Source organism: Anabrus simplex, chromosome 8 (assembly GCF_040414725.1).
Source record: "Anabrus simplex isolate iqAnaSimp1 chromosome 8, ASM4041472v1, whole genome shotgun sequence".
Classification (NCBI taxonomy): Eukaryota; Metazoa; Arthropoda; class Insecta; order Orthoptera; family Tettigoniidae; genus Anabrus; species Anabrus simplex.
In genome coordinates, this window is record NC_090272.1 from 201,213,354 (window position 1) to 201,228,397 (window position 15,044).

Below are 15,044 nucleotides of genomic sequence, written 5' to 3' on the forward strand. Positions count from 1 at the left end.
AACCACTTCCAGGATGGCTGAGGTGGGAATCGAATCCACCTCTACTCAGTTGACCTCCCGAGGCTGAGTGGACGCCGTTCCAGCCCTCATACCACTTTTCAAATTTCGTGGCAGAGCCAGGAATCGAACCCGGACCTCCGGGGGTGGCAGCTAATCACACTAACCACTGAAAATGAACTGAAAATTACTATCAAATATTACTCCTAAATCCTTCTTTTCTTCAACTCGTTTTAGGCTGATGCTGCTCATTGCATAAGAATGGATTTTTGGTTGTCTTTTTCTTGTAAAACTCATTGATTCACATTTGTTAACATTGAATTGAAAGGAATTGTGTTTTACCAATTCAACCAGTGCTGTGAGGTCTTCTTGTAATTTTTCGGTATCCTTGTTTGAAGTAATCTGCCTGTAAATTTTCATGTCATCGGCATATTATGCGTTTCCGTTTGACCGTAGGTTGTTCGTCATATTCGGTGAATACAGCAAACCTCACTCGCGCCGACGTAGAAGACAAGAAGTTTATGGAAGGCTATATCCAGAGGATCTCCCCGTTCCCCAAATCGATTTCCAACCCGATACAGTACTGGATGCAGCGGAAGAAGGGCGTGATTGCGATGATCCGTCAGTTAAGGTAAACCCACTGCATTCGCGAGCATATAATTGTGGATATGAACTCGCTCTATCGTCTCGGGAGGTGAACTGAGTAGGGGTTCGATTCCCACATCATCCATCCTCGAAGTGATTTTCCGTGATTTCTCACTTCTTCTCCAGACAAATATAGGGATGGTACCTAACTTTAGGCCATGGCCGCTTCCTTCCCTTTTCCTTGCCTGTCCGTTAAAATCTTTACATCGCCTCCACAAGTCGCTGTTCAGCATGGCATGTGAGGCCGCCGGGGCGAGGTATGACCCTCCTTCCCAGTTGTATTCCCGACCCAAAGTCTCACGCTCCAGGACACTGCCCTTGAGGTGGTAGAGGTGGGATCCCTCACAGAGTCCGGGAGATAAACCTACCCTGGAGGGTAAACTGATTAAGAAACAAAGAAAGATAAAGATAATGAGGGAGACTTTGATGCCAGATAATAACTAATGTGATTTTTTTTTTTTTTTTTTGCTAGTTGATTTACGTCGCACCGACACAGATAGGTCTTATGGTGACGATGGGACAGGGAAGGGCTAGGCGTGGGAAGGAAGCGGCCGTGGCCTTAATTAAGGTACAACCCCAGCATTTGCCTGGTGTGAAAATGGGAAACCACGGAAAACCATCTTCAGGGCTGCCGATAGTGGGGTTCGAACCTACTATCTCCCGAATACTGGATACTGGCCGCACTTAAGCGACTGCAGCTATCGAGCTCGATAATAATATGAATTTAAAAAATTCTTAAATCACGTTCCATCAGAAAAACAAAAGCTTTACTTAATTTTAGAAATTTTACTTAAAAAATATATTAGTTTACGGTTTTGGTAGAAGGCGGAAGTTAATGATTAGTCTTTGCATATTCTGCCAATTCTTGGCATGTGTAAGTGAGCTTTCAGCAAATGTATATTGCAACGGTTTCAATCAACAATATTTTCTTTTCTTTTTAGGAGAACGTCAATTAACGCAAGGACATACAAAGGCAGCTGCATGTAAACAAAATCAAATCACAAATTGAGGGAGGGCATTCGACACCCATCATGGCCACGTGTTATTTCTTCTACAATGATCGTCTTGTACTGTGTAGAGATGAGAAGAATGCAAGAATGAGGAATGTGGCTTGCAAGCACGAAATTCCTGTTCTGCCCAGACAGATCTGCCCTTATCTGCTCGTATCTGCTACACGAAAACATTGACTGTCACTTTGCAGTTTGCTGGATTACAACTGACAAGAGCGAAGAGCTGCCAGTAGAAGATAATATAAACTCGCCTGGGTAGTTGCGGAGTTGCTATGGTAACCATTGCGTCACTGGCTCTGCTGGTGAAAACCCCTTCGCCCCGTGCCTCACCGGACATGCGCATTCTTCTAATCTCCCAACAATAAGTACATTATTGACGGTACACTAACCAAATTAGTAGGAAGGGAGAAGGTGAAACCCGGCGCTGGCACATTGTCTACTCCTTTCTAACAGTACCAAGGAGTCTGCTCTACGTTCAACGTCTCCATCCAACGAGCGAACCACCATCAACAGCGTCATGTACCATCACTCCAAGTGAATATTGCGAAGAGGTTTGGAATTGAAGTCAGGCTTCTGGCACGCAGTCTAGTGATTAGAAATTGAATACCTCCATCTATCCTATCCTGTCAGCCAACATTCTGATGGTGAATCCTTTTTCTTCCAACAACAGGACTCGAAACGGCTAATCGTGGTGTCACACCTTAATGACCATGGCTACCAGGTGGTATAATAATAATAATAATAATAATAATAATAATAATAATAATAATAATAATAATAATAATAATAATAATAATAATAATAATTTGTTTACGGACTTCACTTGTTATAGATTTTAGGACGGCCGTATGTCGAAATTTAATTCTTTAAAATGCAGGAAGCCAACAACACAGAGGTGTCCGAATTAAACACCCTGAGATGCCAGTGACCTTAGTGTGGTCCAAGTCCACTATCTTGGACTGACAAAACCTTCGCCGCATTCTCGGTTCCCGTTCCAGCGCTTGCCCATAGTCGTTTTTTTCTTTAAGTGTAGCTTACCTTCAGGGGAGTCCATTTGTTCTGCTATTTTTAGTTTTGTATTTTGTGTATTTTTAAATGTTTTGTTTTGTATGTGTTATTTTATGAAGTTCATTTTTAAAATGTTTTTCGGGAGTGCAGCCTCCGTGGCTCATGTGGCAGTGTGCCGGCCTCACACAGCTGGGTTCCGTGGTACTTTTTAAAAAGTTTTTATTTTTAGAAGTTGCTTTACGTCACACCGGAACACATAGGTCTTATGGCGAGGATGGGATAGGGAAGAGCTAGGAATTGGAAGGAAGCGGCCGTGGCCTTAATTAGGGTACAGCCCCGGCATTTGCCTGGTGTGAAAATGGGAAACCACGGAAAACTAACTTTAGGGCTGCCGACAGTGGGGCTCGAACCTACTATCTCCCGATTACTGGATACTGGCCGCACTTAAGAGACTGCAGTTATCGAGTTCGGTGTTTTTATTTTTAGAAGTTGCTTTACGTCACACCGGAACACATAGGTCTTATGGCGAGGATGGGATAGGGAACAGCTAGAAGTGGGAAGGAAGCGGATGTGGTCTTAAGGCACAGTCGCAGCATTTGTCTGGTGTGAAAATGGGAAACCATGGAAAACCATATTCAGGGCTGCCGACAGTGGGGTTTGAATTCACTATCTCCCGGAAGCAAGCTGACAGCCGCATGGCTCTAACAGCACGGCCATCTCTATCGGTGTTTCGTGGCTCAAATCCCGGTCACTCTTTGTGAGATTTGTGCTGCACAAAGCGGAGGCGGGACAGGTTTTTCTAAGGGTGCTCCGGATTTCCCCGTCATCTTTCACTCCAGCAATATAATTTCGTTTAATCTATCAGTCTTAATCATTGCCCCAGAGGAGTGCAATAGGCTTCGGCAGCCGGCACAATTCCTATCCTGGCTGCTGGAAGGGGGCTTCATTGATTCTATTCCTCACCCGATCGAATGACTGGAAACAGGCTGTGAATTTTCATTTTGATCATCATCATCATTTGTACCCGTTCTTCGCACGGGATTACGTTTGCTTCCTGACGTCCGCGGATGTAGAGTGGGTCTCGGCTGGTCCGTGATTCGACAGCTCTGCACTCCGACCGACCAACCGAGCAGAGGAGGGGCTAGCCATGGCTCTACCGTGGCTCTACGCCTCTGTATTCGGGAGACGGAGAGAGACTGGTCCCCACCGTCGACTGTCCTGAGAATGGTTCTCCATTCTCCTGCACTAAGGCGAATGCCGGGACAGCTTCTAGTAGAGGTCACGGCCGCCAACGCTCTCACCTTCATCGAACCACATCTTCCTGGCCTGAGAGAAGGCGTTACCGTTTGGGAGGCCCGCCTCCCCCTTCAGGGACGGAATTTAAAAAATGATTTTGATATTAGTATCCCTTCATGAATTTATGCGATGTTATGGCAAGTAGCTGAGAAAGAGGAACTAAAGAGAAGGTGACAGCGCTACTGAAGTAATTTAATGAAATGTGGATTACATAATGTTTTGGTCGACAGTTGAAGCAATATGGGACTAAAATGCACGTGGCTCTCTGTGGAATGTTAAGAAGTATCTCGTTTTCAAGTATTGGACAACCCTCGAAACAGTGTCATTAGACGAGGCTCCGTTTAGTGAGCAAGACACATATACGTTGGGTATTTCCAAATATGCTCATTAGAACTGGATGTCTTGTGGTTTCACTGCCACAGTACAAGCTAAAATAGATTTCAGAACCCTTTACTTAACTGGAGAATATTTATCTCTGGTGAAAGGCCCACTGAGCAAAACTATCAACGACGTTGCAAGAAATTGGGTCAAACCGCAAGATGAGGAGTGAAAAGAGGTAATTAACGTGCAACCGACTGTAGTTAGAGACAAACTTAGTAGAAATCATTCGTAGAGAAGTAAGTCCGACTTCTTGGCTGAATTGTCAGCGTTGAAACCTTCAGTTCAGAGGGTCCCGGGTTCATTTTCCGGCCGGGACGGGGATTTTAATCGCGTGTGATTAATTCTTCTGGCTCGGGGACTGGGTATTTGTGCTTGTCCCAACACACTCCTCTTCATATTCACACAGCAAACCACACTACCGCAGAAACATGTAATACTGATTACATCTCTCCGTATAGGGTTGGCGTCAGGAAGGGCATCCGGTCGTAGAAGAGGGTCAAGTCCACATATGTGACACAGTTCTCACTCGCGACAGATGTGGGAAAACCGGTAGAGAAAGAAGATTCGTAGAGAAGTAAACTTCATACTCATACATCAAGGGTATGTTTATGGGCTTTAAATACGAGAGAGAACGTTCATGTCCACAATTCTATGTTCAAAGTTCAGAATACAGTGGGGTTTACCTGCTGACGCATCATCGCAAACACGTCCTTTTTCCTTTGCATCCAGTACTGTATCGAGTTGAGAATCGATTGGAGGAACGGGAGATTCCGTTCGATTCAGCCCTCTTCCAGGTCGGTGCGAGTAAGGTTGGCTGTATCACCGGTGGTTTTGAACGTGGTGAACAAATCTTCAATCAAATGGATACACATAATTTTCATCGCCATGTAGAGGACATGTTCGGGCATCACTGCCCCTATGTTTCGTCTACGAATTTCACTTGTGGCCATCATAAACGGAGTGACGTACTCGACCTTGAATGAACACGGTTTTCCGATGATCGGATTCTGCGCATGCACGATACCAGATCTAAATACCTTTCCTCCTTCCACATTAATGTGTGTTGATTAGCGAGAAGCAGGTGGTGTAGAAATTCGTTATCCCAGCCCAAAAACATATCCAGACGTGCCAAGTTTCAAAAATCAAGAATCAGGAGATTTTTTGTGGCATATCCCGACATGTTACGACACATCATTGATGACGTAACTTTGAAGACTAAGGCTCTATAAGATGGGTATGCTTGGCCGCCATTTTGGTTCATACATGCGCAATAGGCGATGTGATCAAACTCTAGTTTCTCCTACGTGCGCTCGCTTCGTTACGTTGAACGTATTGCTTTAATCACCGCGTGCAGGGAGAGAATAGTGCTATATTTGTGTGGATATTCATTACATAATGGTGGGTTGTTCAGCACCAAATTGTAGTACGGTAATGTCTCCACTGCGGGATACATGTCGTTTTGGTTCCCTACTGGTCTGCATTATGCCTCCACTGCCTCTGTTACACCTTCTACTTCAATTGCTGACTTAAACCTGCATCCAGCTGCCACTGACATTACTACACTCCTTAATTCAATCACATTGTTAATTCAATGTTCAGTTCTGCCCCCAAAGTCCGGCAACAGGATTTCAACATCCAAACACCATGGTTACAATATTTGTCAAAACTAACTTCATATAAAATAAATAATTTGTTTAACATTGGTGGTAGTACAACAAATGCATATTGAAAACCAAGATCTATGGTAGGCCTATATGCAGACAGGTTTTAAACTATGAGCTTTCTGACTCAATCTCTGAAACATTCGTATTTCTTTTTTAATTTGGGTGGTCTAAAGGAATCGAATTGTGAAGTCATGAAATTAATTTCTAACTGTCAGTTCTTCTATAGGGACTACAAGCATTATGTAGTGCAAAATAGTGCAAATCTTGTGAAAATGAAAATCCACAACCTGTTTACAGTCATTTGACCGGGTCAGGAATGGAATAAATGAAGCCCCCATCTAGCAGCGAGGATAGGAATTGTGCCGGCTGCCGAAGCCTGTCGCACTCCTCTGGGGCAATGATAAATGAATGACAGATGAAATGAAATTATATTGGAGAGTTTTGCTGGAATGCAATATGACAGGCAAAGCCGGAGTATCCGGAGAAAAATCTGGCCCGCCTCCGCTTTGTCCAGCACAAATCTCACATGGAGTGACCGGGATTTGAACCACGGAACCCAGCGGGGAAAGGCCGGCGCGCTGCCGCCTAAGCCACGGAGGCTTCTCTCTCCTTTACACTGTAGCAGAGGAAAATGAACTCAACGAAAATGTTGTGATGGATTGCATATCAATATGTGGATAGAAAGCGTGACCAGGAAAATAATGGATAGGAGGGGCATTGTCACATTCACGGTTTCGGCACAGCAGGGACGACATTTTTACGAAATTTCAGTGAAATCGTGCAAATATTATACTGGTGATGGGAAATACTTTATTAAACATTTTGAGATAGGGAACCTACAGCCAGCTTAAGTAGATATGAACTAAAACATGTTCCTCACTATTACTCTTTATTGCACTTCTTACACCTAATATTTACATGTATTTATTTTCCATTAGTTTTTACATTATTTACAGTATATTTATTTATCTTATAGCAATATTATGTACAAATATTTACAACTACTTGCACTCCTTATTACGTATTTCACAGGTTCTATATAAGTCATCTGGGTACTACGGAACTCACAACGTGAAACTGAATTGAGCAAACCGAAAAATAAATATGTAGCGAGCAGCAAGTTGAAACAAATAAACACTGCACTGCAGAAATAAAACTGATAACTCCACTTCCCATCCCACTCACTTTGATATTCCGGTTTTTACTCTATCGAGAAGCATTCTCGAATCAGGACAGTTTTCCTGCGCGCGTGAGAAGACATGGTGTAGGCGTGCGTCAGCCTGGTTATCCCAGTGATCGGTCACATGGATTTGTTAAGTTCGGTGTTGAACAAGAGGGCTGTTGTACCACCGCATTCAACCGTTGTGAAGCAGTACGACTCAGAGTTGTTGCAGAGGCACCACCTTAAGTTGTGCGTAGCCCTTTGGAAGCCCACATTGGTATTTCTTGGAAGGAATGATGAGTCAGGCCGGCGACCTCCCGGTCGGTCTGAGGGCATGTGATGGTCTCTCCTTGTATTGTGCTTTTCGTTTGGGTATGGCCGCATCCTGAAGAGCCTGATCATCAGGTACATAAGAGCAGGCTCGCCATGAACAGGAGTTGTGTGTTGGAGAAATACTGGAGTAGTGTCATCGTGATGGAGCAGTTATTGTTGTTGTTTAGTGGTTAGTGTTGAGTTGTGCTGTTTTATTCTATTTTCGAGTAATATGTGTTAAGTAGTTCAATTTGTGGAACAATCACGTGCAAGTTATTGGACCTGTCTGGAGTCGAGCAAAATAGACAGTGTATAGCATACATGTGTTGTGATAGTCAACAGACGTGTGTTCGAACCTCTCTGATCGGGGCTGCTGTGTGAAGTGACCGTGGTGTATGCGAAGCGAAATGAGAGGAGAAAGCTATCAATTAACCCTCAAACACACGCGTATGGGGTGGAATCCACCCCAGGTCATTTTATTTCCTCGTGAAATGTACAAATAACTTTTCTGTGCTCTCCCCGCTCTTGTACCTTTCTGGCTGGATCCCTTGCGAAAGAGTCATTCCTACATAATCTATCTTAAAATCTCCAATTAATACAGTAATTCATATTTTACAATACAATTATATGTGGGGTGGAAAGCACCCCCACGCGTGTGTCTGCGTCCTAAGATCTGGCGCGTGTGCTTGAGGGTTAAGTAAACGGAAAGATCTCGCCCATTCAAGGTAAATACCGGCCTGCTGAAGACCCCCTGTGAGGACAAGTGACTTTCGTAAACAGCCACTAATTAGTGAAGTGTTGTCATTCATGGTCAAATATAAAATAGTGTGCGTACTGACTGAGTCATCCCACATAAAATTAGCCAAATAAAACACGCAGTCAGTCAAGATTACGGAAGGATCGCCCGTTCCTTGTAAATACCCGTAAAGTGTTTTATTCGAAACAACATCTAGGAACCAATCCCCGAAACGAAACTTATTACAGTGTTCATATGGAAACAGGATACCTCGGTATTTGTTGCGTTAGGTTAAAGCCTCCAACATTAATATTTTTTTTTGTAAAAAGTTATGTGTAATAATCCGGAAAGCAGTAACAAAGACAAACATGTATCTAATAGTCAACAGACGTGTGTTTGAACCTCTCTGCTGTGTGAAGTGGTGCCAACACTCTCGGTTCACCCTCTTCAAACATTCAATAGAACGTCCCTTCTTTACTGTTCAACTTGTGCACGCTTCCTCTGGAACATCCTGAATACCTAGCAACCTGCTGTGCAGGCAAGGACTGCTAAACTCCACACTCTCTTAATTGTACTACAGGTTGCGAGCGAGAAGTGAATTAGGCGCCAGCAGAATTGAGGCCACTGCTATAATACACATATCTATTAGAGCGAAATTTACATACATTTTAACAGTAACAATAGAATCGAACTTAGCACAATATACAGCCATCTCACAACCATTTCGTCCCCTCTGCTAGCAGTCTGTTGAGGAAAAGCTCTACTTGATCGGTGATTGGTATCAGAATCTGGTGTAGTGCTAGAGTGAGTAACAAGTCGCTCGGTTGTTGTTGTTGGTATTTCTGTTCTTGCAGTTGTGACATAGGGCGTGGTTGTTGTCTGTTTGAGAAGAAAATCGGCGTTCTTCTTACATGTTTCATTAGAAGACTGGGAAACCAAGTATATGTCTAGCCAAGTCATTCTCGGTAGTTCATCTTCACCCTGAGGTTTGACTACAAATGACGTAGAGTATGATTTATAACCCTCGGCCGATACCTGCAAACAAAAGAGACGAGTGAGACAATTTTAGACAAGACCGGCAACAGTATCATCACAATGAGACAAAAAATTGAGTGAAATCGATTTTGATAGCACAATAATTGTTCTGTTAGTGTTAGCTGGCATTAAATACTACAACAAAATAAACTAGTTCTTATAATATTACATAAGCCGTGTTGAAACACCGGATCCCGTGAGATCTCAGAAGTTAAGCAACGTTGGGCGTGATTAGGAGTTGGATGGGTTGCCACGCGCTGTTGGTGGGGGTAAGGGAATGGAGGAGCGGAAAGGAACTGGCCACCCTACCGCACGTAAACTCCGGCTCAGGAACACCTCTGCGGAGATTCGGACCTGCCTTCGTGCAGAACAACCCTTACCTTATATAATATTACTTACACGTATTTTTACTACGAAGGCTTTTTATTAAATTCAGGGCCATTTTTAAATTAAAACAACCAAACATTTAATTTCCAAACCACATTTATTTTTAGGTTTTACATATGTTTCCTTATCTTTCTACATTTTTGCCTTGTTTATATAGTAACTTGTCATATCTTAAAACTAAGTATTGAAATCCCTCTTCAAAGAAGCCTGCCGCCTGCTTTGACAAGTCAAGAGTTTACGGCCGTTTTCACTTCTTCATTTTCGTCGAACGGTTCCCGCCAAGTGACGTTTCAGCTGCCAAAAAATGGACATCGCTTGGAGCAAGGCCAGGGCTATACGGTGGGTGATCCAAAACTTCCCACCTGATAGAGCCAATCAGTTCCTGAGTCTGGACAGCAGTGTGAGGCCTTGCGTTATCGTGAAGGAGCAAAATTCCGTTTGTCACCATGCCGCGTCTTTTGTTCTGAACGGCACGTCGGGGACCTAGACACCCAGTGAGAGAGTGGTTATCGTGAATCTTCTGTCCTCATGAATTTCCGTGTCAATTCCAGTCACCAAATCTTCTATGATCACAGGTGGTCGACCTGAACGTTCTTCATCATGAACATTTTGACGGCCACTTTTGAACTCTCTTACCCATTTTCGCACTTTACCTTCGCTCACTGTATTATCACCATACACCTCACAAAGCTGATGATGAATGCCTGCAGCCGACATGTTTCTTGCACACAAAAATTGTATTAGAGACGTATCTCACACGCAGTGGGCGATTCACTAATCTTGAACAATTTAAAGATGCACAGTTCATGCGTACAGGTCAGCTACATAGCTTTAAATGACGCCTGCTTAGTACGCAAAGGATGCCGAGAGGTAGCGCGCACGCTTGTTGCGGCGTACGCGCTAACTAAGGGATTATAAAAAATAGGCCCATATCTCGTGGCGTTGTCGTTTTATTAACTGCTTATTTATTTCTTTAGCTTATGGCTAGTACATAACTCTACATACAAACATTCAAAAAATATAACAAACAATATAACACTCCAAACAATCAACTTATATGAAAAACAGTTCACAAACTCACGCCAGAAGCACACACAAACCCCTTCAGTTGACCGGTGTATGACCTCCTTGGACATTCAGTGACAATATGACGGATGGTCATTTTCTTCTCACCACAGTCGCACTCAGGGGAAGAGTGCATGCCCCACTTCAGCAATAATGACCCACATCGTCCATGGTTGGTACAGCCTCTGTTGAGAAGAACCCAAGTTCTTCTGAGGAGATTAAAACCAGGTGGTGGATGTTGAAGACTAAAGAGGGTCTGCCATATATCCGGAGCTGTGCTGATCCACTCCAATTGCCATTCATCAGAACCGTTAAAGTTCCTGTTGATGAGTTCCCTTGCAGTGTGAATGGGCAGAAATCTTGATTTCAGTCTTCATGCACGGGAAGACTTGGATTCATTGTTATCTTCCTGAACTCGCGTATTAGCTTGTTTTGTCTGCGTATTCTTGGAGGTGTTATGTGCCTCAAGACTGGCAACCAAAAAAGAGGAGCAGATCTGACTGCGTCGCTGACAATGCGCATCGTCTGATTCAGAACAACATCAATATTCTTCACATAAGGGCTATTCAGCCAAACAGAAGAACAATACTCGGCTGTAGAGTATACCAGTCCCAGTCCTGACGACCTCAGAGTGGATGCTGATGCTCCCTGTACCAAGAGGAACTCTCCTTCGTCATGAAATTTTAAATTTACAATTCATACAGATCGATCTGCATATATTATATCTTTGTAACATGTGTGTTTTTTCTTCCTATCTTAATAAAGTACAAATGTTGTCCCGTTCCCTTATGGCCCCAGGGAAATGCGAAATTATTTCCGCCCTGGTGGCACCCTCCAAGTTGTGTTGGCAAGCCTTCCTCCGACCTGCGCACTTGTCGTGTTCTCTCTCCACCTTGCCCCTCCACGCCTCTGCCGAGGGATGGCACGGTGCTCGCAGTAAACTTCGTTCAGTTCGCTTGGAGCGAGCAAGCAGCTTGGTCATCTAGCCGCGAGCGTGGAGGTAGGAAAGCTTACCAACCAACGTTAGGCTTAGGGAGGGAGTTGCCTTATATTGAGAATGTAACGTGTTTGTTCTCTTGTTAATAGAGGCTAAGAGCCTCAGTAAATAGAATTGTAAGAGGGTTTGCTTCCGTAAAAGTTAATGTGTTAACGGGGTTTCTTTTAATTCAACATGTTGTCACTAAAAGGAGTTTGTTAAGAATTGAGAATTGAGAGTTGTAATATTTGAATTGTTGGAGGGCAGGTCCCCCAATGAATACGGACTTTATTTGTGCGCACTTATTATTGTAATAAATGTTCAGCATCACAACGACTCGGTTTTCGCTAACTGCGTTATGGCTCTCCTTGCCCGTCACTGGTATTCAGCCTTCGGTCTTGAAGCCCGCACCTTCTTTATTTCCACATCGCTGCCAATTTTACTTGGTGCAGCACTCCCCATGTAGAACCTGCAAGTTTCTGAATGCTATTGTTCCTGGTCTTCATTTAAGGAGCGGTATTCATTAACCTCCAGGCGCTCGCGCATGCGGCATTTGGACCGCACATTTTAAATTTTTGATACGACTGCTTCACGGCAGTAGGTAGACCAATAAGAGCTACTGCTAATCCTCAACTATGATTTGCGCCATCTGATCGCGCAATTTGCGAATTTCTGTCTTTTCAGCGTTCAGTGTAAAAATGAGTGATCTTACGAGTGGACGCTAAGTGCGGTCCGGAAGCCGCTGCGCGAGCGCAATTGTTCTACAAACCGCAGTGCGATTGACAATGTAATTATATATTTTACTTTCTAATTATTTTCCTCTGTGTTTCTTGTTATTATCACTTTGCTGTTTGGCTGAAAAATATATTTGTAGTAGGGCATAGAGGGGGAAGGGTTTAAAAATAGCATTGGTCCATCTTTGCAGGAAACTATTATCAAATCCTGATGCAATTTTTCGGACTCTTTAAGAGTTATCAGATGAAGACAGGGATGCGAAATATTGGACGATCCTCTTTACATGATTTTGATTTCTGTCAAGAAAGGCATCCGTGCTAATAGCCTAGATTATTTAGGCTGTGATGGGACCGGAAGTATGACGATTCTTTGTGCTAATTTCAGGAATGTGACCACGGATAACTACTTCAGCAGCTATCCTTTGGCCGAACACCTGTTGGAAAACGGGCTGACTTCCTTGGGAACCTTGAAGAAAAAAAAAGAAAAGAGATACCAAATTCCTCCAGGACGAATCGCGTGAAGTTGATGCGAGTATATTTGGCTTCCAGTTTAGTGTCTTTCCTCACCAAGAAGAAGAAGGCTGTGTTTTTACTGTCTTCAGTGCATGATACCAATAAGATGGCGATGACACAAACAAACCCTTACAGATCCCTGTCTACAATTCAACAAAGGGAGGTGCTGACACCGTTGACTTGCTTTGTTCAACTTATAAAACCTTTAGAAAAACAAAAAAGGTGGCCAATGGCCTTTTATCCCGTAAACATGATATCTTAGCCATCAACTCCTAAAAAAATTTCCTTTCAAAATGCTCAAAGGAGTTATGCCGGGGAATGGAATACCTCTACAAATTAACTATGAGCCTGATGGAGGAAAGCTTGAAGAATAGGGCAAAGATATATAGTCTTACTACGGAAATTTTCCCTTCTCTACAAGGAAGAGTCGAATTCTCAAATGCCAGCTTCGAATACCAAAACATTCAGTTATCTATGCGGAAGCCAAAGAAACAATAAGACTGCTGTTACGTGGAGTACATGCCTAAAGTACGTGTGCTAGAATCGCAGCCAACATCGAGTTACCTGTGAGAAGTGCGGCAGTAATACCGAGGTAGAATCGTATTTCTTGTTTCTTCTATGACATTGTACTTTTGGATTGTTTAAATTCAGGAATGAGACGTCTCATTGCAGTGTTGATGTTACTTTGTTGCAAACTGTTTATATTTCAACAGGTTCCTTGTAAAGCTGAGTCAGGTTTATATTTTTCTTGTTTGAGTTACTTATTCTGGTTCTATTATTTTGTTTTCAATGTACTGTAACCTGACAAACCCCGGTCAGATATTATTATTATTATTATTATTATTATTATTATTATTATTATTATTATTATTGTCATTATTATTATTATTATTATTATTATTTATTCATGTGTATATTTCATTTATGTGTGTATTTAGCCGTCGCGGCTTAGTAACTCTTTTTGGAACTCTCGTTATTATGGATACTCTCTATATTTTATTTGGGACTAGTGTGTTTCGATCACTCAGTTTATCTCCCGGTTGTGTACGTGACGAGTCTCCGAGCGGGGGTTTACGTGTTGACGGAGCTGAGGTGGAAAATTCCAGGAACTGGGCTATTTTAAGAGGCTGTTGTGTTGGCTTGGGCTAGTGTGGTGCAAGCACGCGTCGAGAGTTGGAAGTTGCAGCTTGCAGTGTGCAGATGTGATACTGGTGGTAATCGGAGAGGTGTTTTGTACGAGTTGTGGGAAGATGTCCCATGCAATGTTGGGAGTTCGAGATCTGCTGTTGAAGGAACCAGGGAGAAAGATGCTGGAGTGTAACAACATTCTATGGTTATGAATGTTAGCCATATATAATTCTACGGAGAGTCTACGTAAGGTAACGTGTTGGGCCTTTTCAAACTATACCAACGCCATCAGCAAAGTGGAGTCCATTCTTGAAAAATGAGTCATGACTGCGTGTGAATATTTTGCGTTGCGGAATAAACTGAGTACCAGTTATTGAGAGAGAGTTATTTCATAAATTAAGACATTTATTATTTATATCAATATTCTCTTTATTTTGTTATATATGTTCAAGGGTGTATCACGACGAGCTCTGCTCGGATCTCTAGGTAAATACAGGTTTAATTGACTAAGTAAATTGTATGAGATTAATATATATTCTGTTTAATTTCTATGGGTGGGGGAAATTACCAGATGGACTCCTTTTCCAATATTAATTTTTTAGGTATCAAGTGATTCAGATCTCCTTGTCACAAGGCAACGACCCTGAAGATGAGTTTCAACAGCCGGCAAAGTTTAAGAATTATTTATTTGTATATTTATGGCTCCCAAATTCCATTAGTCATTATTATTTATATTTATATTTAATAGAGAGATTTCAGTACTGTTTCTAGTTTAGTAGTTAATTAAACATACTTTCATATCTGGCTCATACGTGCCTTTTTCCATTTATCTTATTTTGCACTGTAATAAAACGTTTTAACACGGAAGAAATGGCAACTTTTCTTATGCGGTCCAATTGCCACAGCGCGAGCGCCTGGAGATTAAATGTTTTCTGAAGGATAGTGTCCGATCAAGAGTTACTCCAAGGTACTTGGGATTGGGATTGTGTGGCAGG

General features: G+C 42.7%; 1 protein-coding gene across 1 annotated transcript in view; it reads right to left on the minus strand.

Moving 5' to 3' along the window:
• Positions 1 to 7,558: 7,558 nt before the first annotated feature.
• LOC136878687 (carboxypeptidase D) overlaps positions 7,559 to 15,044 on the minus strand; it is a 132,209-nt gene continuing 124,723 nt past the window's right edge. The window contains exon 9 of the mRNA XM_067152099.2: positions 7,559 to 9,246. Coding sequence (XP_067008200.2) covers positions 8,869 to 9,246 — 378 coding nt within the window. The 3' untranslated portion in view covers positions 7,559 to 8,868. The remainder of the gene's footprint in view (positions 9,247 to 15,044) is intronic.